The sequence below is a fragment of the Podarcis bocagei genome, assembly GCF_964188305.1.
Source record: "Podarcis bocagei genome assembly, chromosome: 1".
NCBI lineage: Eukaryota > Metazoa > Chordata > Lepidosauria > Squamata > Lacertidae > Podarcis > Podarcis bocagei.
The window spans coordinates 9681439-9706371 of record NC_138125.1 but is presented as its reverse complement, the minus strand read 5'-3'; the positions used below and the strand labels follow the sequence as shown (position 1 = coordinate 9706371).

General features: G+C 44.0%; 1 protein-coding gene across 2 annotated transcripts in view; it reads right to left on the bottom strand.

Annotated features, from left to right (window-relative positions):
• The window catches only part of SLC38A6 (solute carrier family 38 member 6), a 52730-nt gene extending 27819 nt beyond the window's left edge, over positions 1–24911 (bottom strand). Inside the window, exons 1-6 of one of the 2 annotated variants that reach the window (XM_081193307.1) lie at positions 24775–24911; positions 21396–21526; positions 19454–19527; positions 16317–16369; positions 15683–15722; positions 678–756 (exon numbers count right to left, since the gene is read on the bottom strand). In XM_081193307.1, coding sequence (XP_081049433.1) covers positions 678–756; positions 15683–15722; positions 16317–16369; positions 19454–19527; positions 21396–21526; positions 24775–24891 — 494 coding nt within the window. In that variant the 5' untranslated portion in view covers positions 24892–24911. Of the gene's footprint in view, positions 1–677; positions 757–15682; positions 15723–16316; positions 16370–19453; positions 19528–21395; positions 21527–24768 lie in introns of both variants that reach the window. The other variant, XM_081193306.1, reaches the window with a different exon arrangement.
• Positions 24912–24933: the final 22 nt, after the last annotated feature.

The following is a 24933-nucleotide window of genomic DNA, read 5'->3' as shown; positions in this document are numbered from 1 at the left end:
GAGGTTAAATCAATGGAATACAGTACTGACAATCAAGTAGGCAGGGCAGGGCAGGGCAGTGGGAGACTTGGCTTCAGTATAGCTGCTGTTAAAACCCAGTTCAGCTGCAATTTATATAACCAGAAGAATCAATTTGCTAAAGCTTTGCATGGAGTACACCACTTCAGAAAAAACAAGAATATTTGAACGACCCACAATTCAGAAACTTTCTAAACACGGAAAGGTAGCGCTTCAGCATGGCCTTCACCTCAACATTCCAACTTTCTATGTGCAGAGACGTGTGTGTATTTGTGCATGAAAACCTTCTATTTGCAGCCTGAAAATCTGCAACCCAAGAAATGTGTTGCCACTTGGTTCTGCTGACTGTGTAAGCTTGTCTGAAGAAGTATTCCGCATTTGGCACAAAGAAGAAACAACTATTTTTGTGTGAGCTGCAGATGTAAATATGCTGACAGCAAGTTATGATTTTCAGGCTCCTATTAATCACTATGGGAGCAATCAGTAATGAATTACACTTTTGAACAGTAGCACACATCTGCATTGCACAGGTGCAGGAATCTGCAAGGTCCCGTCTCTCTCTCTTTCACCTGGAGAACAGTGGGAAGCATAGCCGCCCCTATGTTTAAGAAGAAATGCCTTTGCTTGCCCTCATAGGATGCTTTTAGGTTTCTCCTTACCCGCTGTGGTCTCCGCTAAGGAATCCTGCAATGGCCCCAGGAAGTTCAGACTTAACAATGAAAAGATAGGTTGACATGGCTGAGAAATAAGAAAACAGGCATTGGTTGAGTTAGAAACTCGACATCTCTAGGCAAAGTGCAATTAGCATTGCTAGTACAAATCAGTTAGGAGACCAAGAGACCGTGTCTCACTAAAGGGCATAGCACATAAAAACTCAATTTGTCCCTTTCTTATATTCTGGTGAAAAACTCATACAAATGTTATTTCATAAGTACTGCAGAGGGTTCATTAGAATTGGGGGGACCTTACACAAAGGAAGGGACGCGGGTGGCGCTGTGGGTTAAACCACAGAGCCTACGACTTGCCAATCAGAAGGCTGGCGGTTCGAATCCCCGCGACGGGGTGAGCTCCCGTTGCTCGATCCCTGCTCCTGCCAACCTAGCAGTTCGAAAGCACGTCAGAGTGCAAGTAGATAAATAGGTACCGCTCCGGCAGGAAGGTAAATGGCATTTCCGTGCGCTGCTCTGGTTCGCCAGAAGCGGCTTAGTCATGCTGGCCACATGACCCGGAAGCTGTACGCCGGCTCCCTCGGCCAGTAAAGCGAGATGAGCGCCTCAACCCCAAAGTCGGCCACGACTGGACCTAATGGTCAGGGGTCCCTTTACCTTTACACAAAGGAAAAAAACTGGGGCGATTTCATTCCATGTTATCCCAGTGTACAACTTGGAGAGTCAGGGATACCTGAAAGAGAGAGCAGGCTAACCTCTTCCTTTTCCTTCATTACTTTCTCCCATGTAAGTGTCATGGTGCTCTGTACTCTTATGGAAGAGGGTGGGGTGGGAACTGGCAATGAGACACTGCTGAGGCAGAGGCAAAAGGAGACCCCTGCGTTGGGTGAAGCAGTCTCGACCACTGGGTTCAGTGGGGAGGATGAGGACGCTGCAAAAGAGGTCTTCTCTCTGCCCTACCTGTCCTCATAATAAACTTACTAGTGACCAGATTGCTCACTGGAGCAAGACGGTTTGAGCATATTGCACCGATCCTGGTCCGACTGGAATGGCTACCAATTAGTTTCATGGCCCAATTCAAAGTGCCAGTCTTGACCTATAAAGCCTTAAACTACTTAGGACCACAATACCTCAATGACCGCCTCTTCCCATATGAACCTACCCAGACCCTGAAATCATCTTCTGAGGCCTTCTTTGTGTGCCTCCTCCTCGAGAGGTCCAGAGGGCGGCAACGTGAGAACAGGGTCTTCTCTGCAGTGGCTCCCCATCTGTGGAATGCTCTCCCCAGGGAATTTCGCCTGGCGCCTTCATTATACACCTTTAGGCACCAGGCAAAAGCATCCCTTTTTAACCAGGCCTTTGGTTGATCTGATTGAAATCCTATAACCTTTTAAAATGTGGCTTTGGGGGGGATTATTGGGTTGTTTTTATTTTGATTATATATATTGTGGTTTTTATGTTGATCTTTTCTGTGAACCGCTCTGAGACCTCCAGGTATAGGGCGATTAATTGCACACATCAAAACGATTCGATTTGTATCCCGCACCATTTATTATTGAATTCTGTTCTGTACCTTGCTCTGGAAAAAAACCCCACCTACATTCTTTTAAATAACCAGAAAGGTATTCCCAACTAATTCACTTAAGTGGATTTCCCCCCACAAGAAAACATAAAAATGCAACAGATTTCTGTAAGTTTGTTATCCGTATCAATCACAAAAAAGGAGTAGAAAGTTAACTGCAGAATGCTGCAGCCCTGAAACAGTTAAAATTACAATTTTTCAAGTGGAGGAATGTGGCCTCCATAAAGAAAAGTGAATTGCATTAATCCAGAGTGGCATGTACCTACAGCAAGGTTAAATTAAAAACAGTTGTGAGGTCACTAAATAAGGAAACATTCACTTCTTTGTATTGAGATACTCAGGTTTTTCCAATCGACGCTGGCCTTCCCTGTTGACTAAGGCATGGGGAGACATTTTATTTGGTGTCTCCAATTTTATTCCTTTTTTAAAAGGAAATTTGATGGAGTGTTATAAGGTCATGTAATTTGAAAACCACCAGCATGACTGCAGGACAGTAATAACGATGCTGTACTTTCTGATGGTAACCAATAGGTGCCAATGAATATAAAGGAGATATTTTTCCCCCTTTTCCTTTTTTTTTTAAAAAAAATCTCTTGCAAAGAAATTCAAACTTCTTCTGTATCGAAACTTAAAATTTTTCTCATGCCCGTTTTGCACATCTGGAATTGAGAGATCAGACATTTATCTCTTTCACAATTGTTTTTTAAAAGTCACATTGGTTAAATCACAAAAAAACCCAACCTTCAACTAATTTCCAGCTCAGATTTCTTGCTAATATACAATGTGTCACTCTTTCTCATGCATTTATTTTAGTCTCTGGCTAACCATTTGATCATTTTTATCCTTTGTTGTTTGATTGACTCTTTTTGTTTCCTAAATGGCAGCACTACTCCTTTGAATACCATGCTCCAGAGAGGATCGCCTGTGCTACATTCGGGAGCTTTTATACAAAACCTAAAATGAAATGAGCACCCTCTCTTCCCCTTATATGCTGTTCCTTTTCTTCCTCTAGGTCATAAGGAAAATGGACTCGAAGTTCAGTGAATCTATTTCTACCCTGAAGCTTCTGTAAGATAGAAATCTCTCTTTTGGCAGCTCATGAGAAAACAGTACAATTCAGACGTGTGCTTTATCCTGAGTTTAAAAGGTTAAGCTATGGGGTTGGTGCCCCCCCCCCAGCCTGCCAAATGCTGAACACTGAAGAAGGCTTTCACATAAAAGTGACCACCAAATAATAGTAATAGCTGTTGGAAGAATAAAAAAATCAGCCACTGTGCAGCCACTTAAAGCCATGAAGTAAAGGGGAAGCACAAGGTCTGCATGTACTTGAATTGTTTACAGCATGGGTAGGAAAACTAGGACCCGGGGGCCAGATCCAGCCCAATCGCCTTCTAAATCTGACCCGTGGACGGTCCAGGAAACAGTGTGTTTTTACATTTAAAATGCATCTCTGGGTTATTTGTGGAGCATAGGAATTCAATTTTTTTCCTTCAAAATATAGTCCAGCCCCCCACAAGGTCCGAGGGACAGTGGACCGCCCCCCTGCTGAAAACTTTTGCTGACCCCTGGTTTACAGGCACAAATTGCGATGCGCACAGTTGCAGAGTTAGCTACAATGGTAGTGCTTAAAAAAGCAACACATTACATCTATTGTTAGACCTGCATTACTAGTTGTCAGCTGAACTGTGGTCAGAGAACTTCCTTGTATGCCTTTCCACAGCCACATAACTCAATTATCAATGATGGAGTACTAACGGCAGAAATTAGCTCCTGCTTAGAGACGCTTAAAACTGATTTACAGCCCTTCCTTTCCACATGGCTCTTAGACAGGAATTTTACACAAAAGATGCCAGCATCTGGGTATTGCTGGGGCATTTGGTTGCTGCTGGAGACAAGAGCGCTGGGCAGAGTGGCCTCTTGGTCTGGTCTGCAGTCATTTCTCGTGTATCAAACTGCCCTGCTCCCTGCAGTTCCCTGACATTTCTTGGTGGATCTGCAAACAAAAAAGTGTCCCATATTTCCCTATCAGATGCCAGACTCACGTGACTACTCTCCCACGTTGCAGGGCTGTTAGGGGAATCAGTTTCTGGTCTGTATCCTTGTGGTGCAAGCTGGGAAAGTGAATTAATGCTTGCAAGAGGAACTTGGGAAATTTTAAGCAGCCTTCACATGCGGCATAAAGGTAAAGGTAAAGGGACCCCTGTCCATTAGGTCCAGTCGTGGCCGACTCTGGGGTTGCGGCGCTCATCTCGCTCCGGGAACCGGAGTACAGCTTCCGGGTCATGGGGCCAGCATGACTAAGCCGCTTCTGGCGAACCAGAGCAGCATATGGAAACGCTGTTTACCTTCCTGCTGGAGCGGTACCTATTTATCTACTTGCACTTTGACGTGCTTTCGAACTGCTAGGTTGGCAGGAGCTGGGACTGAGCAACAGGAGCTCACCCCCTCGCGGGGATTCGAACCGCTGACCTTCTGATCGGCAAGTCCTAGGCTCTGTGGTTTAACCCACAGTGCCACATGCGGCATACATACATCCAATAGCCCATTATTGGTGGAAGTACAGTGGTGCCCCGCAAGACGAATGCCTCGCAAGACGAAAAACACGCAAGACAAAAGAGTTTTCCGTTTTTTGAGTCGTTCCGCAAGACGAATTTCCCTATGGGCTTGCTTCGCAAGACGAAATGTCTTGTGAGTTCTTGCGAGTTTGTTTCCTTTTTCTTAAAGCCGCTAAGCCGTTAATAGCCGCTAAGCCGCTAATAGCCGCTAAGCCATTAATAGCCACTAATAGCCGTGCTTCGCAAGACGAAAAAACCGCAAGACGAAGAGACTCGCGGAACGGATTAATTTCGTCTTGCGAGGCACCACTGTTTAAAGGCCCTAAAGCCACAGAAAGCCCAACACCCTGTTCCTTTCCTCCCTCCCAGAGTCTGCAATTGGTGCATTCAAATGCTAGGCCCGTTGCGCTTTGCTCCTAGCAATTTTGAATAAATTCACTGTTCCTCAAGTGGGCAGGAGTCAACCAATCACTGTGCCCAACATGGTACCCTATAGACTTCTCGTAACTTCTTGTTCCCCAGTGTGGTTCAAGGCCAGAAGGCCTGCCTTCCCATTTGCTATTTTGAATAGTAAATACTAAAACTAAATACTGAAATGTTTGCTGTTCATGGGGTTGGGCTTCCTGCGCAACTCCCATGAAATAACACACATTATCCCAGCGGAGATGCAGACAGTCCTCCGGTGACTCACTCATGTGGTGATCAGCTTATCATAGGCAAATTGTTTTCGCACTTTTGAAATTGGAGACACTTGACCGGAAGACAAAGCCACTAAGTGCAACCTTCACCCTCTCCAGTCATTCCAAAGTGTTGCAGTTTTAGACGCCTTGTCCAAGTCCCAGAAGCACCGAGGCACTCTTTGGACCCATCAGTGCACTACTGCAACCACCCAGAAAGACTAACAGAGAAAGCTGCGGGTACCCAATGGTCTCTTTCCACCCCACACTCTGTATTGCAGGTGGCCGGACCCTGCCATGTACGTGGAATCCTAGCTGAGACTGGGAGCAACCCGGAAAAACGATCACATGACACTGGCCAGAAAGGAAGAGGAAAGGTCTGTGAGGTTGTGCTACCGCAATAAGTAACCACACAAATGATATTCATTTGCCGTTACTGGAGAGGCTCTTAGTGGGAGCTAGTTCATGGGTCACATTGTTCAGCCACTGCCAGACTGTGTAGAAAGGCACTAAGCCAGGCATACGCAAACTCGGCCCTCCAGTTGTTTTGGGACTACAACTCCCATCATCCCTAGCTAACAGGACGAGTGGTCAGGGATGATGGGAGTTGTAGTCCCAAAACATCTGGAGAGCCGAGTTTGCCTATGCCTGCATTAAGCTATGGCTGCTTGCTACCTGCCGTAACAATGACAAATTAGAACTGAAATGGAAGAAACGCAACTGGAAATTTAAAAAAACTTTGGGCCGCATCCGCCTAACTCATTTTGCCAGCACAAGGATTCACATTTGCGCAATGGAATCTCCTCCTAATGCACGTACCCTGCACACTCCCCAAATATGCTCTGGAGGTGTGGGAAAACCCCCAGAACAGATTCAGGGTGCACGCAGAGTTCCATTCCACCAGGATGAATCCTTGCACTGACAGAATGAATTACTCTGGATTCTGTTTCCTAGAAGGAATGACCACTGGGGGGCGCAGAGAAGAAATCTGCAGCACCACAACCCAACACCTTCATCTGCCCCATCTGCAACAAAACATGTCTCTTCTGTATCGGTCTCTACAGCCACAGCAGGCGCTGCAACCTTCCACCCGTCTGACTTCACCCCCAAAGGTGTACTCTTCCATAGTCTCTTGAGACAGAAGATGCCAACAACAACAAATTACCAAAATGAGTGTTAAGGAGACCACGTGGCAGCTTCTTGCTGCTGTTGCTCTGCTAAACTGCAGGACAAATAAAAAGTGAATGGGGGTTTTTTTGTGTGTTTTTAAGTGTGAATGTGAAAAAGCATGTGCATCATAGGGAGTCAGAATTCCCCACAGTTCCCTGTTGAATGTATCCTTAGTCCAGTGACTGGATTGAATTTCAGTCCAAAACATGAATGGAGAAGGCCGCTTTAGTCAGTGTTTGCCCTGAGTAATGTATGAAACAGTCAGGATTTGCCCTGAGAGATATCTGTAACGATTCTAAAGGCATGTATCTGAAGAAGAAACGAAGAGCAGAGAAATTCAACTTAGACATCGCTTCCCAAACAAATCCCCAAATCATTAACAAGGATTTGCAAGAAATAAAGCACTAAAGAAAGATAGTAATATCTCCAAGTATCTCAGAAATCACAGAAAATGTGCCACTCCACACATACAAGGTGGGTTTTGTTTTTAAAGTTTTGCAACCAGAGGCTCCAACTTTTCCTAACCACTCCGTCCACAGACAAGAGACCAGAGCCAAACCATTGGTTTGGTGACAAAAGGAGGATGTGTGTTTGTGAGCTTAGGGAGTTGTCAGAGAGTTCATGGGATCAGCCTTCCCTTGCTGAAGGGCTGGCAAGACACCCTTAGAAATATCCGGTGGTTGGAAAGAATGAACCTCATCCCCTCTGGCTAGATGTTCTTACCCAACCAGTTCAGTTCATGACACTGTTATTAAGAAGGATGCATGTCTTCCTTACGGGGCTTTATGGAACAGGCTAACAGAGCATTTTATAAAAATGGTGAATTCGGCGACTTCTGAAATCTATTTTCCCTACTGATCATCACTCACTCAGCATTTTTCATTTTCAAAGAGCCTTGCCCTCACTGTGGTTACCCTTATCACAAGTCTGTTATAACAATTCTTTTTGCAGATGGGGAAGCGAGGCTGATACTTGCTTGTCCTAGTCCACAAATCACACAGGCAGAGGCATCTACCAATCGTGTGATCCACTAGCCTGAAGTACAGGACAGGCAACTGAGGCTTGCTGGGCTCCTTCAGGAGGAACAGTGGGATATAAATTCAGTTAACAATAACAGCAGCTTTGCAATAATATTGCAACTGGGTGGATCATTCGCAACAGCTCCTGGCCAGGTGCTGTGTTTAACATCCCGTCCCCACCAACCTCACAGGTGGGCCAAGCCTCTCTGGGAACTGTTGCAGATCCTGGGTTTGTTTGAAGTTTACCTGGCCTCAGATTGTGGGACAGGTGGTCACAGGAGCAAAGAAGCATGTGTAGATCTCACTGTGTATCTAGAGCAGGGGTCAGCGAACTTTTTCAGCAGGGGGCCGGTCCACCGTCCCTTAGACCTTGTGGGGGGCCGGACTATATTTTTGGGGGGAAATGAACGAATTCCTATGCCCCACGAATAACCCAGAGATGCATTTTAAATAAAAGGACACATTCTACTCATGTAAAAACACCAGGCAGGCGCCACAAATAACCCAGAGATGCATTTTAAATAAAAGGACACATTCTACTCATGTAAAAACATGCTGATTCCCGGACCGTCCACGGGCCGGATTTAGAAGGCGATTGGACCGGATCCATCAGCAGGTCAAAATGATTAGGCCACCTAGATGCCTTTTCGCTACCACTTTCATCCTTGGTAACTAATTACTTTAACAATTGCACCGAACAACTTAAAAAGTGGGGGACATACACCTATCTCAAGTGTCAAAAGCCAGGGTAAAAATGTGACTTCAGCATTTGCCAAAAGTTGTAAACTGAAGGTGCCAGGCACACTTCTCCAGGAACAAAGTTCCACATCTTAGCTTTATACAGTGGTACCTTGGTTCTCAAACACCTTGGTACTGAAACAACTTGGAACCCAAACACTGCAAACCCGGAAGTAAGTGTTCCGGTTTGTGAACTTTTTCCGGAAGCCGAACATGCTTTGAGTGTTACGCATCCAATTTGAGCACCACATTTCCATTTTAAGTGTTAAGTCTGTCTGTTTTTGCTATTTATTTTGCGTTTTTGTTTTTGTAACTGTGTGGAACCCAGTTCAGCTACTGACTGACTGGTTGTGCGACTGCAGCACATTGTTTATTGCTCTCATTTTATGGATCAATGGTCTCGTTGGATAGTAAAATTCATGTTAAATTGCTGTTTTAGGGGTTGTTTTTAAAAGTCTGGAACGGATTAATCCATGTTGCACTAATTTCTATGGGAAAGCGCGCCTTGGTTTTGGAATGCTTTGGTTTCGGAATGGACTTCCGGAACGGATTAAGTTTGAGAACCAAGGTACCGTTGCACTATCTTTACTGATTTATAAGGTGCCATCCTTAACCTGTAGATAAAGTTCTTTCTTAGTTCAGATTCCATGGCATTTTTGGAAAGTATACTTCTTGCTGTTATTTTTTGCAGCCCAGTCTCCCCCAGCTCCGCAAACACACACTTGTGAAACTGAACTAGTTGGAATTTGCTCAGACAATTTCCAAAAGTGTAGAAAAAAAACCTCATAAAAGTATGGACAGTGCATATGGTTATGAAAAGCTGGAAATCTTACTGGGAACGATAGGGAAATTTAAGGGAGCCCAATACAAGGATGCAGGTACTCTTGACATGGGCAAAAGAAGAGATGATTTTAACACCACAGGGCACCAATTTGCAGTGGGAAAACACTATGAATTAATTATAAAAGTGGCTGATCCAAGCCCAGTTAGATTACGAGCTCAGAAGTGCTGCTTTTTATTAAGCCCATTCCTTCTCGCATTATTTCCTCTATGCATTCCTGCTAGTCAATATATATGGATGGAATGACACAACCCGCAGGCACATTCATTGTTTCTCTTTTGGAAAGGCCTTCCTGTCCTTAATTTTTTTTAAAATAAAAATCCTGGACTATTGCATTAATTATAAAAATAAAACATAATTGACCTTAATGGGCCTGAATTGTTCAACTAGGACTGGAGATCGCAAGCCTGCCTTTAATTAAAGCGGAGCTGGAAATCGTCAATTTAAAACAATAAGGGTAATTAGCTTTCAGGCCAAACATAAGCTGCTGAAGGGGTGAGCACTCAAATTAGTCCAAATCCCTCTGTAAACAATCTACACTTGCAGCAAATACAGAAGTCACTTAAAAGATTAATTTAGGCAGATCTTTACCAAGAAATGGATGCCGCTTGGCAGGAAATTTGCTCCCACTTTAGGTGTCTGCTTATTCCAAACATGTTTGGAAAGTATGTACTGTGGTGAGAGAAGAAGCTATATATTTCTGGCTTCCTTCCCTGTATTTGCCTTTCTAATTCCTTGGATTAGCACTTTTTGAAGCACACTGCGCACACACGAATACAAAAATAAATCTTTTCTCCATGGCATCCAGGAGTCTGTGATCTGTGCAGGGATTGCCCCATGTCATCCTTTGCAGATAATCGAAGTTTATAAAGGTAAAAAAATCTTATAGGTACACACAACATTTTTTGTGCCGTTCCCCCACTTGATCCTGTAGCAGTCCTGCATAAAATTTGCTAATCTACTTGTCCTCAGATGGTAATTTACATTACATTAATGGGAAGGGGACAGGCAGGAAGGAAATGTACCCAATTTACAAAAGCTTCCCTACTTGCCATTATGGCAAATCTCACAACAGGCAACCTGGCAAGTGGATATTCACAAATCTGTCCTACACTCCTTTTTACAAAAGAAAAGGAGGTGAGGGAGTATGCAATAGCACAGCTCCCTGCACACAATCAGAAATCTGACCTGGTTTAGTCAAAGACCTTTAAGGATCTGAGTGAAGGCATCAAAAGGACTTGGCTCCTGTCCTCTCCATTGCCCTTTCAGGGCCAAATCTGACAGAAGTCCCCTATCTGTAGCAGGGAGGCTCCTTCCTTCCCATGCCACCGATCTGAGACACTTATGCAGGATAAAAGCTTGTTGAGGCAACGTTTACTCTGGAGTCATGTTGCTGCAATATGCCAACTGTTCTACAAATCCTCCACAGCAGACTGACTGCTTCCAAGTCAATGTAACTTGGCCACTTTCCCCGAGACAGACCCATACACTAGGGCAGATGTTTCAGGAGGGGTGGGTAAAAAAAAGTGAAATGGCAGAAACATGATTTTGAACTAGATGCCAGCACAAATTTGCATAAGCTGTCCAGGTCCTTTCTAAACAACTTTTTAAATACAGTCATACCTCGGGTTACAGCCACTTCAGGTTGCATTTTTTCGGGTTGCAGACTGCCGAAACCCGGAAGTACCGGAACAGGTTACACATGCGGAGAAGCGCTAAATTGCACTTTGCGCATGCGCAGAAGCAGCAAATCGCAATCCATGTGTGCACAAACGTGGGTTGTGAACGCTGCGGGTTGCAAGCGTGCATCTCGCACGGATCACGTTTGCAACCCGAGCATCCACTGTACGTATTCTCATTGGGGGTTTGTTTTGTTTTTGTTTTCATATATGCAATTGCTTTGGCTGTTTTTAGATACGTACCTACTTTATATATGTTTTTATATCATAAACTGCTTCAGAATGCCCCATTGAAAGGGATTCAGAAGTGAAATAAAATGACTCCCCTTCACCAAACAGCTACGTAAACCCCGGCTGCCCAAAGAATTCAGAGTTAAAAGGCTAAAACCATAAAAAGAAAAGGTTCTGCAAAGCAGAAAAGCTGCTCTCTAGATTGCTGCAGAGGAAATACAGATTAGACTAATTACAGACTTGTAAATAAAATTAAGCGTGAACCTAGTACAATAGGTTTTAAGATAATCCCCTCTCCCCCAAGGTCAGGATTCACACTGCTCTCTAATTTTTGCTTGTTTGTTATTTTTTGTTGCCTTCCTCCGAGAGAGAAAATCACAAGAGCTTGGCTCCAGCTCTTTCCTGAGAAATGTTCCAGATGCAGCTCTACTTCAAATGACCACCAGATGGAGTGACAACAGCACCAAGGGAACGAAATGTTCTCAAGTGTACCTGGGACTTTTTCTTATCCTGCTCTCAGAGAAATAAACACATGCAGCTCCTAATCCAAGCCACCTTTGGTTTCTTCCTACGTGGAAGGAATCTTGAAAAGCTGGACGGCAGATCCTTAATCATGTCTAAGGCCTGGAGACCAAAGGTTCTACAGGTAACCTTGCACACTCATGCTTCCTTTTAAACAGCCTGGTAAATATGGAACAATATTAAGTGCTTGTTGTCCTCTGTTGTCTCCTTCTCCTTGTGCCCTCCATCTTTCCCAACATCAGGGTCTTTTCCAAGGGAGTCTTCTCTTCTCATGAGGTGGGCAAAGTATTGGAGCCTCAGCTTCACGATCTGTCCTTCCAGTGAGCACTCAGGGCTGATTTCCTTCAGAATGGATGCGTTTGATCTTCTTGCAGTCCATGGGACTCTCAAGAGTCTCCTCCAGCACCATAATTCAAAAGCAACAATTCTTCGGTGATCAGCCTTCTTTATGGTCCAGCTTTCACTTCCATACATCACTACTGGGAAAACCATAGCTTTAACTATACGGACCTTTGTTGGCAAGGTGATGTCTCTACTTTTTAAGATGCTGTCTAGGTTTGTCATTGCTTTTCTCCCAAGAAGCAGGCGTCTTTTAATTTTGTGACTGCTGTCACCATCTGCAGTGATCATGGAGCCCAAGAAAGTAAAATCTCTCACTACCTCCATTTCTTCCCCTTCTATTTGCCAGGAGGTGATGGGACTAGTGGCCATGATCTTAGTTTTTTTGATGTTGCGTGCTCTAGTCCATGGGGTCACGAAGAGTCAGACACGACTAAACGACTAAACAACAACAGTGACTCTGCTAAATCCCTTCTGTAGTGACTGCTACAGTTGCTTCTGAGCAGAAGGTAAACTAGGATCCACTGGAACATCGCTGGGTGGTTTCTGCCTTCCAATTGTTTAACAACAGGAACAACCATTTCTCCACATTAGGATTTCAGAATCCCTGATCTGTAGTAACTCAAATACGGATTTATATTTGTATATGCAGGACATTGCAGCGTACGGCTCATGGGCTGCCACAGGAAAGCAGCTCCCAACTTCTCAGCCCCCATTTTGGTTCTAGCTGTTTGCCATCTGCTTAGCTCTTCTCATCGTTCTATCTTTTAACAATCTCCAAACTTTTGACGAGGAAGCGGCAGTAAATAACCAGTAAGAGAAAACAAGAGGAAAGTGGGAAGGGACCCAGCACTTCTGCCTGCGGGATTTTTCCTGGCTTTGAAAAGATCGAGAGTGGTCTGGCAAGGGCTCTCGCGCAAGGCATTTCTAGTTTCTAGGGAACATCCAGGTTCTCAGAGCCGGCTTCTGAAAGGTTGCCCTCACCAAAAAGGTTCACAGGTGTACCCATTACACTTCCTTCGTGCAAATGTCCAGTAGGGGATTATATCAAATCTGAAATTGCTCTTTTTCCTTCCAGCCTCTTTTTTAAAAAAAAATATTGCAAGTGTTTACAGTCAAAAGTGAAAGAAAAATGTAAAACCAAGTTAACTGCTACACAAGACAAAATCTGGTCAGATGTTGCCGTTTCACTGAAGCGACTTCCTTTTCTTCCCCGGACTGCCCCAAACACCCTCAAAATCTGCTTCAGAGGCCTGGGAGACCTTCCAGGGCAGATTTTGGGGGCATGCAGCGGGAGGAAAAGGGGGGAATATCCCATTCCACAAGTGAAACACCACATGCACAGCTGGATGCAAGTCAGGAAGCTCACCCAATTCAGCATCCTGCTTCTAACAACAGCCAGGCTGATGTCTCTAGGAACTCCCTTAAGCCAGCTACAAATGCAGCAACCCTCTCCCATTTTCTGCCCCCAGCATGTTATTAAAAAGCCAATAACCATTGACAGATCGATGTTGTATGTTTTGTTTAATTCAGCCACCTTATCCAGAAGTCATCACCAGATCTTGCGGCAGTGAGTTCTACAAACTAGTTATGCATCATGTGAAATAGAACTTAATTGTTCTGAACCTGCTGCTGATAAGTGCTTTGGGGGGGTGTTAAAAAAAAATTAGGTGATGATACTCATATTTTGATATGACTGCCATGGGTACCAGCACAAATGGATGCACAAAAACAGGTGCCAGTACTCTGTACTAGTGAATACAGTGGTACCTTGGGTTACATACGCTTCAGGTTACATACGCTTCAGGTTACAGACTCCGCTAACCAAGAAATACTACCTGAGGTTAAGAACTTTGCTTCAGGATGAGAACAGAAATCGGGCTCCGGTGGCGCGGCGGCAGCAGGAGGCCCCATTAGCTAAAGTGGTGCTTCAGGTTAAGAACAGTTTCAGGTTAAGAACGGACCTCCAGAACAAATTAAGTACTTAACCCAAGGTACCACTGTACTGACACAAAATAGCCCTGCTTGCCAATCTATTTAATCACAGCATTGACAATTTTAGAAACCTGTAACACCACCACCACTGCTTAGCTCCTTATGCAGAATGATGGTTGACCGGCCCTTTTCACAGTCCGTAAGCCACCTCTCCACCTGGCTGTGCAGTGTTCTGATTGGTTGGCCTATTTAGCAAAAATGCAGTTATGTTGTACCTTACTGGCATGTTTGCACTGTCTACATGTGTCATTAGCTACGTACAAAGGAAAGCAATACTGTCCATGTAACATGGGAACCATGCAAATATAGTTGTGGCAAGAGAATTATCCTTTTGCAGTGACTTTAGAACAGGTTAATTTTGCGGAGGTGGTGGGAGGTGCAATACCCACACTTTGCAAGAGAAATGTGTGTACTCCTATGGAAAGAAAGTGAAACAAAAGCACCGAATGCTGAAGGAACATGGAAATTTCCATCTAGCTGTATTTAAAAGCTTGAAATAATATTTTCCAAGTGCGAATGCTGCTTCTTGAATTAATCAGAAATGGGAGTTCTTGGCAGATACGTCTTTGCTTTCTGACAGCCAGTGTTATTGTTGAGGACAGAATAAGTAGTTTGATAACACTCAGTGTGCAATAGCTCAGGCCTCTAGGGTTTCTCGGGGGACTTTTATTAAAAGTGACACACATACAAGGTTATGAACTGTTGGAAGGAGAAGAAAATAAGACTCAAATTTCCTTTGACCAGCACACTCTTATAACAGGTCCTGGGTCTGGCAGACCCTTCACTGCTTAGACCCAACTTGTTTAATGACATTTATTTAGAGGTGCAGTCAAATAGGAAAGGAAATTAAAAAATTTGTTTCTCACTACGTAACGCCACCCCAAACCGGTATGAATAAATAATACTCGGTCATTGGGATTAGACTGTTCATACTCCTGCCTGGAGTTAATAGCAAGAGTCTATTACACTTTAAAACATAGCTTGTTCTACAAAGGACACTAAATTGAATTATGAAAGCAAGCGACCTAGTTCTCAAGTATGTTTATAAAAAGAGCAGTCACTGGGCAGCGTGAGTCAAATTTATGCAGTCACAGTATAATTACGCCACTCAGCAACTCTCATATGTGGTGCTTGGTCCCAAAGCTACAGCAGCCTTTCCTAGGCAGGTAAATATATCTATAACTATATCTATGATCTCTAACAAAGGTGTCCACAAATTTAAGGACATAGGAACAATTTCAAGCCCAGTTTTCATATGTAGAATAACTAGACCATGACTGGAAGGATGGGACGATACAAGACATTCAAGGAGACAAAGCAGTTGACCATAACTAGATCAAATTACTATACAGTGGTACCTCAGGTTAAGTACTTAATTCGTTCCGGAGGTCTGTACTTAACCTGAAACTGCTCTTAACCTGAAGCACCACTTTAGCTAATGGGGCCTCCTGCTACCGCCGCACCGCTGGAGCACAATTTCTGTTTTCAACCTGAAGCAAAGTTCTTAACCTGAAGTGTATGTAACCTGAAGCATATGTAACCCAAGGTACCACTGTATAATTGTTCTCAGGACAGCTCAGTGTTAATAATTATTGTAACTTAACATTATTAACAGTGTTAATAATTATTGTAACTTAACATTTCTTACCTCCGACATTCTGTATAACGATTGTGCTGGCCACAAGAACCTACAAAAACAGTAGATGATGTTAGGAAAAGCAGAAATGTAAGAACAACCTCATGTGATTCATGAAATATCATACAACAGTCCCCAAGCGGGTGGCGCTGTGGTCTAAACCACTGAGCCTCTTGGGCTTGCTGATCAGAAGGTCGGCAGTTCAAATCCCTGCGACGGGGTGAGCTTCCATTGCTCTGTCGCAGCTTCTGCCAACCTAGCAGTTCAAAAGCATACCAGTGCAAGTGGATAAATAGGTACCGCTCCATCGGGAAGGTAAACGGTGTTTCCGTGTGTGCTGGTTTCCGTCACAGTGTTCTGTTGTGCCAGAAGCGGTTTAGTCATGCTGGCCACAAGACCCAGAAAGCTGTCTGTGGACAAATGCCAGCTCCCTCGGCCTGAAAGCAAGATGAGCGCAGCACTCCATAGTCACCTTTGAAAGGACTTAACTGTCCAGGGGTCTTTTACCTTTACCTTTTTACCTAAGCGAGCAACAGCCGTAGCTAGATATCCTACATGCTACATCCCTCCAAGTGATGATGGACTTTTCTCTCTTAAAAATGAGCAATAACAAAACCAAAAGGAGATAAAGGAGTTTGGAAACTACCTTTCCAGGTGAGCCAAATGCGAAGAGACCGAGATCTTCATAAGAAGTAACAGCTGTTAGAAGGAAACAAATAATTCCACATTAATATTTACTGGGAAATTATATGCATGTTTTATGCATGCATATCAAGTACAAATCATATGGTTATAAATCTAATATATGTGCTTCTTCCATCAAAAAAGCACAAGGACTTAGAAATGCAGGTGGGGAAAGTTTTGTGGGGTTAATTAAGGTAGTCATGGAGTGTGCCCGAAAATGCTAATTTTGTGGATGCTGTATTACTGGTGAAATTACAGTTAATTGCCAAATATTAAATCTAGCCAAAATTAAGCTAGATTTAACTGATTTAACTGATTCACTGATTTAACTATGAACATAAAGCACATACCTATCTCTCTTAATGCTGAACTTTGTTGGAATTACTGAATTATGCCCTTTGTGTTTATAAAGAGAAATTAGAATTGCTGAATACAATCAATCAAAATACAGTGGAACCTCGGGTTGCGGATGTAACCCGTGATGGAGGCACGTCCACAACCCACACCATTCGTAACCCGCAGCGCCGTGTCTGCGCATGCGCGTGACACGATTTGGCGCTTCTGCGCATGCACGAGCGGCGGAACCCAGAAATAACCCTTTCCAGTACTTCCGGGTTTCCCGCGGTCCGCAACCTGAAGCATCTTTAACACGAGTTACCACTGTAACGATCTAGGTTTTTATTTCATTATTTTTCTGCATCACAGAAACTAGCATATTACATATTTGGGAGCAGATTAATGGGAAAATGCAGTTGGCATGATACAGAAAATTGCTGTACAATGGAAACAAACATTCTCTTAAACAAGAGGGACATGCACAACCTGTTAGTGCAAAAGTGTGTGAGATTCTGCATTCCATAAAACTCTTTGGCACAATGAAGACTCCTGCATAGCTCAAAGGTTGGGTACTCCTGTACCAACGGAAGAGACTCAATGAAAGCTGCCATCTTATTTTACATCTCGATACTGCCCCCCCCCAAAAAAAAAATTAATCACAGAGGGTGTAAAAAGGTGGAGATCAACTACTGCTCAATGTCCTAGCTAATCCTTTTTGCCATGAGTTCCCGAAAAGATTTAGGCGCCAAAGAAGCTCACTTTCTGCTCAAGGGTCTTCCGCTACAGTATTCTCTGCTCATTCTGCCAGAATTTAATCAACCATCTTGCGTCTTCTCTCTCTTTTTTGGGTCCATCATATTCATTATTTTTTCCAGACAAGTCTGTGCTTGCTGTTCTTGTCATGATTTTAACATTTGCTTATTGCATTGTAACTGTTGACATTAAAAAAAAAAGACTTGGCCAGTTTTATGGAATAATACCCTTAAATAATAACCTTAAAATAATAAAAAAGTAACAATCGGACCCTACCTCTGTCCAACATTTAAGAGTGCAGGCCAAGAGGAAGTGGAAGACTAGGAGCAGCAGCCTCGGAGAAGAAGCAGAGAAGGCCAGAGATTGGCCAGAGACAGCTATGTCGAACAAAAGGAACAAGGAAAGAGAGAAGAAAAGTTTTCTCACAACATGAACCCCCCCTCATCAGAAAAAGGCAGAGGGAAGAGTCAGGAAATAAACATGAAAGAGGCGTGACAGAGGAGACGCTGGCCCAAGTATAGAGTGGTACCTTTCTTCTCAAACGCCTTGGAACTCAAACAACTTGGAACCCAAACGCTACAAGCCCAGAAGTAAGTGTTCCAGTTTGCGAACTTTTTCCGGAAGCCGAATGTGCTCCGTTTTGAGTGTTACACTTTTGATTTGAGTGCCATGCTTCCATTAAGGTAAAGGTACCCCTGCCCGTACAGGCCAGTCGTGTCCGACTCTAGGGTTGCGTGCTCATCTCGCTCTAGAGGCCGTGTCGGCGCCGTCCGAAGAAACTTCCGGGTCACGTGGCCAGCGTGACGAAGCTGCAGCTGGCGAGCCAGCACCAGCGCAGCACACGGAAACGCCGTTTACCTTCCCGCTATAAAGCGGTCCCTATTTATCTACTTGCACCCGGAGGTGCTTTCGAACTGCTAGGTGGGCAGGAGCTGGGACCGAACGACAGGAGCTCACCCCGCCACGGGGATTCGAACCGCCGACCATACAATCGGCAAGTCCTAGGCACTGAGGTTTTACCCACAGCGCCACCCGCCATGCTTCCATTGCCTCCCGCCAAAAGACAGAAGCTGGTTGATATTCTATGTCTTTTTAAATTTGTTTGTGGGAGAGGAGGTCATGGGTACACCCCCCCTTTTCATTCTTGTTTTTATTATGTATTTTGTATTTTAATGCTGTGAACTGCCCTGAGATCTTTGGGTGCAGGGTGGTTTACAAATTTAATACAAATAAATAAATAAACTTGGGTCCCTAGCTGCTGTTGGACTACAACTCCCATCATCCCTGACCACTGTTCCTGCTAGCTAGAGGGTGATGGGAGTTGTAGTCCAACAACAGCTGGGGACCCAAATTCGAGAAACACTGATTTTTTTAAAGAGTACAGCATTACCTTTTAAAGAGAAATTTTCAAACTGGAAAAACCTGGGTTTACAAAGGGGTTTCTAAATCTGACATTTAATAAGGGCAGGCAAGCTTAAAAGCAGCTTGCTCAGCACTACTGATCTTCCCCTTTCCAGAGCACCCTTATAGTTCATGGGGGGCAGGGGGAGAGCAGCAAAGAAGCCCAACAGACATGGCTAGCGGTTTGCACAAATGGGCTATGCATTAAAAAAAAAAATCCCCCAAAGCCTTTTGCAACACAATTGTATGATTTCACTATCAGGCAGGACAACGTGGAAAGGGCTCTATGTTGCAATAACAAGATAAATCACTGCAATAACAAGTCACAGGACTTCCCCTGACAAAACCTCGTGTGGTAGGTTAAGCTGAGAGATGGTGACTGATCTAAAAGTCTCCCAGTGAGCTTCATGACTGAGTAGGGATTTGAATCCTGGTTTGCCAAGTTCTAGCCGAACACTTCGACCACCATGAAAACACTGGTTTCTCATACGGCACCAGCCACAGCGATTGTTAGCCCCTGAAATGCACTTCGCAAATTCTGAATGTATTTTTGACTTGTCCATTCTAAAGGCTTCTCTGACTAAATCACTGCGTGCTGCCTTCACTTACCAGTATGAATGCACATAGTAAGCAGGAGAAATACAGAATAAGATGCAAGGATGGCAACAATCAGCAGCAACACACTAGGACAGAAGAAACAAATGATCAAGGCCATACTTAATATATATATATATAATACATTGTGTTTTCCCAGAAACAAGAAGAGGAAATCGTTCTTTCCTCATTTTATGGTTCACATCGGCAGAATCTAATTCACGCCACGGTTGGTTACTCAATATTTTCCATGTTCTGCTTTTCTTTTGAATTTTCTGTGTCATTAAAGTTGGACTTTTTTATATATGGGGGAAAGGCCAATTGTTGAACCATTTCACCATCTCTATGCTTTAGAACATTCTAAAGAATGTTTCGGGTCACCCATTTAATTTGGTATTTGCCTGTTTGTTCATGGCAAATGACAACAGCACCTCTCCTAAGAGAATACAGCAATCGTACTCTGGCTGGATGATCCACCACTATCACAAGACGAAGCTATTTAAACCTGGCACTGGCAATTTCCTGGTTTGCACCCAATGCTAAACCACACATTGCTGAAGATGCAACAAATCACAACTTGCCCCGCCAATCTTTGGCTTGTTTTCCAGCTGCCCTTTCCTCATGCCTTTGTAGCTTGGTAAGATGTGGGTGCCGCTGTGGGTTAAACCACAGAGCCTAGGACTTGCCGATCAGAAGGTCGGCGGTTCGAATCCCTGCAACAGGGTGAGCTCCAGTTGCTCGGTCCCTCCTCCGCCAACCTAGCAGGTTGAAAGCACGTCAAAGTGCAAGTAGATAAATAGGTACCACTCCGGCGGGAAGGTAAACGGTGTTTCTGTGCGCTGCTCTGCTTCGCCAGAAGTGGCTTAGTCATGCTGGCCACATGACCCAGAAGCTGTACGCCGGCTACCTTGGCCAATAAAGCGAGATGAGCGCTGCAACCCCAGTCGGTCACGACTGGACCTAATGGTCAGGGGTCCCTTTACCTTTACCTTAAGACCCGGTGTGGGATGGCCAGCAAGTTTAAGGAAGGGTGCTGGGTTCACACACAATGCTGAGCTATCAAAATCAAGCCATGGTTTGTAAGCTAAAAACAAACCATGGGTTCGGGCTGTGGTTTGTTGGCAGCGAGCAAACCATAATGAACTCACTGGGCAGCGTTCACACATGATGCCAAGCTACAGTTTGGTTGCCACACCATGTTATGTGTGGACCAGTTCAATGTGAAACACCCCAGTTCGGGTTTCCGAGCCAGAAATAGTGAGGTATGGCTTGCAAATTTATTAACACATCACAAAAGATAACTGCACTATTTGTCAAATGGTGGTGGTCTGCTCCTGGTGCCACCCTACCTGAGGCACCCCACCAAGCACTGCTGTCGCCCCAACCTGGCATTTGAAGTGGTACTGTCCAACCTACCACCCCAGGATTCTGCAACTTAAAATGTATAGATCAAGCAGACAAGGGTGGCACACTGCGGAAAGTTGAGATTTTAGCACAATTGCATTCCCCTCCCCCATGTTATATGGTGTTTTTGAAGCTTACTTTAATTTTTTTATTATCACATAGTATATTTCTGGCTATAAAGATTAAAATACAGCATTGATATTAATTAATCTAGAACTATAAGTCTTAATTTATAGCATTACTAACCTCAGTTCCCGAACACCTCCGTTTTGGAACATTTCGGCTCCTGAACGTAGAAAACCCAGAAGTAAATGCTCCGGTTTTCTAACATTTTTCGGAAGCCAAACGTCCAATGCGGCTTCCACTTGACTGCAAGAAGCTCTTGCAGCCAATTGGAAGCCGTGCCTCAGTTGTTGAACATTTTGGAAGCCAAAAGGGCTTCCAGAACGGATTACGTTTGACAACTGAGGTTTAACTATATAAAACTCTTACACACTACTTGAAAATATAGTACAATATAATATGAAATATAATTGACACACACAAAACTTACCTAAATCCAAGGATTCCCGTCTTAGCCATGGCATATGCCAATCCAAGTATCCCACTGCCCATGATAGCATTCATTAAATTAAATACCGAGAAGCCAAAGGAAGCCCCAGACGATGTCTGGTTCAAAAATGTCTGTAAATGACAGAACCAGATTGTTAACACTGTGAATTCTTCATCTGGGCAAAAGCAATCACACAAGCCCAACGCAAATGGGAGTGGAAAAGTAATTTAATTCATAGACAAAGACTCTTGACTACCGCTGACAATCCACTCAGAAGTTTTATTACAGTCAAGCAGTATATTTATTTATTTATTTAATATTTATTATATTTTAATTTTATAAATTTCATAAAATTTATGCACTGCTTGATGGGGGGGACCTCAAAGAAGTTTACAAAAAGGTAAAACAGTAAAATCAAGAAAAAACTGCAACCACGCCTAAAATCATACGAATGTTAAAATACTGTATTAAAACAGATTTTAAAAATTACCTCAACTTTTAAAACACCTGGGTAGGCTTGTCTAAACATGAATGTTTTAGCAGGCACCGAAGAGAGTATATGCAGTTAGTTAGTTAGTTGGTTAGTTAAAGGTCTGAGTTTGAACATACAAAAAATTATTTAAAACCTAAGTTACTAGAGATGAATCAGGGAAGACCAAATTCTAATAACTGTTCATCTAGCCAGTAAAAAGAAAAATGTCGTAATTTATTTGTTTTTTTAGATTTGACATGGCTATGAGGGTGGAAATCTCAGCCTCATTAGGTTTTCTAACTCGATTTCTTTTTTAACCAAGTACCGGTATTGTAAGTTTAGGGACTTCTTAGAGCCAGAACTTATGAAATACGTAAATGTGAGCTTTCCAACTTTATTTTTTTCCTTGGTCTCAAAAGTGGCAATAAAAACAGAAAACGAAGCCAGGTCATGCCTGCAAAAGACTGTACCAGAGCCAACACTGTTCCATCTACTAAAACTCAAACTTAATAGCATTACTGGTAGAGTTAGTGGATCTCTAGTGTAGTTGAATACTCTCACAGTCTATGGGGAGAGTCACTGATAGTTTTACAGTAGTGGCTTTTTGGGGAGGAATGCTACGGTGCTTAGAGGATGGCTGTTGTTGCTTTTAGTTCATTTACTACGTTACGATTTTGTCTATTTAAAAGGCATCCAGAACCTGTGAGACATAAGAGGTATACATGATCTTTGGTTTGGGCTGCAATCCTAACCCCACTTACCTGAGAGTAAGCCCCACTGAATTCAACAAGACTTACTTTTGAGTAGAAACAGGGAAGGTTGCATTATTCTCTTTCCTCTCCCCAACACCAATGCAAGTATCTTTTCTATCCAACAGGGACCCTGTGGAATTAATACCCAGTCCATAGATTTCTAGGAATGGAAGAACCATCTTTGGTGGGTCCAGATGGATTCCCAGGACCACCACTACAGCTGTAGGAATAATGCTAAATTCTGGAACTATGAGATTGTGAGAAGTGGGATGGAACGAAACAAATGGGCAGAGAAACCTGTTCTACAACGCTTTTTCTAAAGAATGTGCTGGACAATCCCATTTATAAGAGGACTGTGTGCCATGACCTGTATATAATGGGGGGGGGAGAGAATGTACTATGGGGCCTTCTGGTGACACAGGTCACTTCCAAAGGTTGCAAAAAGCATTTGTAGCATGCCCTGTGCAATGATGTTGGTGCTGTGAGGCTCTATGGAGATGCAATTGTGTTACAAATGACACCGGCAGCTTGGAAAAGTATGTGGGTCCATTCTACAGGACTCTATGGGGCCGAGTCTTCAAACCCATGTGAGGAACTTCTGTGCCACCAAGCTGAAAGATAGAGGGGTATGTGTCCATTCTGTGGCTTCTATGGGGTTGTGAAGTTCTATGAGAGAGCCAAATGCAGTTTTAAAATGCTTAAGGCGAGGCCTGGCTGGGGGGGAATTCACAAACAGTATTAGGGCTAACTGTTCCCCTTCACTACGATGTTTCAAGGGTGGCAGTGTATGCATTCAACAAGTCTTCCTAGGGTTGCAAAGTTTCACGGGTCTGTGCTGTGTGCTTCTACGGCACTAGGAAATGCCACTTTGCCCATGGGGCTGTGAGCAAGGTGTGCTGGGAGGCTCGTGGAGCTGTGGAAATGCAACACAGACCTGGGAGCGTCATCAGGGGTAAATGATGTACAGTCATACCTCGGGTTACAGACGCTTCAGGTTCCATGTTTTCGGGTTGCACGCTGCGCCAAACCCGGAAGTACCGGAACAGGTTACTTCCAGGTTTCAGTGCTCACCCATGCACAGAAGCGCTAAATAGCACTTTGCGCATGTGCAAAAGCGCTGAATCGCAACCCACACGTGCGCAGACGCGGCACTGCGGGTTGCGAACGTGCCTCCCGCATGGATCACATTCACAACCCAAGCATCCACTGTAGTCTGTCCGCTTCCTATAGGTTTCAAGAGCAGCCAGGCAACACGGGGAATATCTTTTGAGTATAGGGCTAAATATCGTGGAATGAGTACCATGAGTATATGTTATGGCGTTGTGCAAAGCGAGATGTAAAATGCTGAGCTGGGAAAATCTTTGTGCCCAATCTACGTGGCTTTCGATTTCGAAGACACAGAATGGGGTATCTTCAAAGAAGAAGTGGTTTCAAATCCTTACTCAGCCATGATGCCCAACTCAGCAATTTGGAGGTCACCCTCCCTCTCTCAGCCTAACGTACTTCACAGGGTTGTTGCCAGCATGAAGATTAATTCAACAGCGTAAACAAGTTTTCATGGTTCTGATAATGGAATACTCAATGATTTAGTTTATATAAAATATGAAGGTTTGCGCTACGCAATATGAACCATGGAAAGAGAAGAAGGGAAGTCACTGATATCTTAAGGTTGTTTAAATGAGTATTCTAAATCGTAAAACAGAAAATTTAATAAAAATTATGGAGGGGGGGAAACCAATAGTACGAATAGCACTGATTTAGAACTGCAAGGACTTGGCAGTCATTAATGATTCCTAAGGCAATTTCATACACGTTTTACTTACCAAGCCAAACCAAACTGGGAAACCCAGCCAGATGGGCGGGTTATAAATAAATTATTATTATTATTATTATTATTATTATTATTATTATTATTATTATTATTATTATTATTATTATTACTACTACTACTATTATCGAAATATCTTTTGAATCCCCAAGCCATATTACAATTTCTTCTTCTTTTTAGCACCCCTCACTGTGAGGGGATTTGAAAGCGGGAAGCGCCAACCCGCCCTGCTCTGTGGGGCTGAGCGAGGAGCCGCCCTACAACCCGGGGGAGCCCGGCCCCACCGCCTCCCCTCTCGCCCCCCCACCGCCCCAGCCCCACACACACCCTGCCCGGGGGCGGCGGCGGCGGCAGGAGCGGCGCTCCGTCCTCCAGCTCCTGCGCCGACAAGTACCACCCCCGCGGCTCGCAGTTGACGCTGCCGGCGAGCCGCGGCTCCTCCATGGCGGCGAAGGGAGCGGAGAAGTCCCAAGAGCGGCGGGAGGC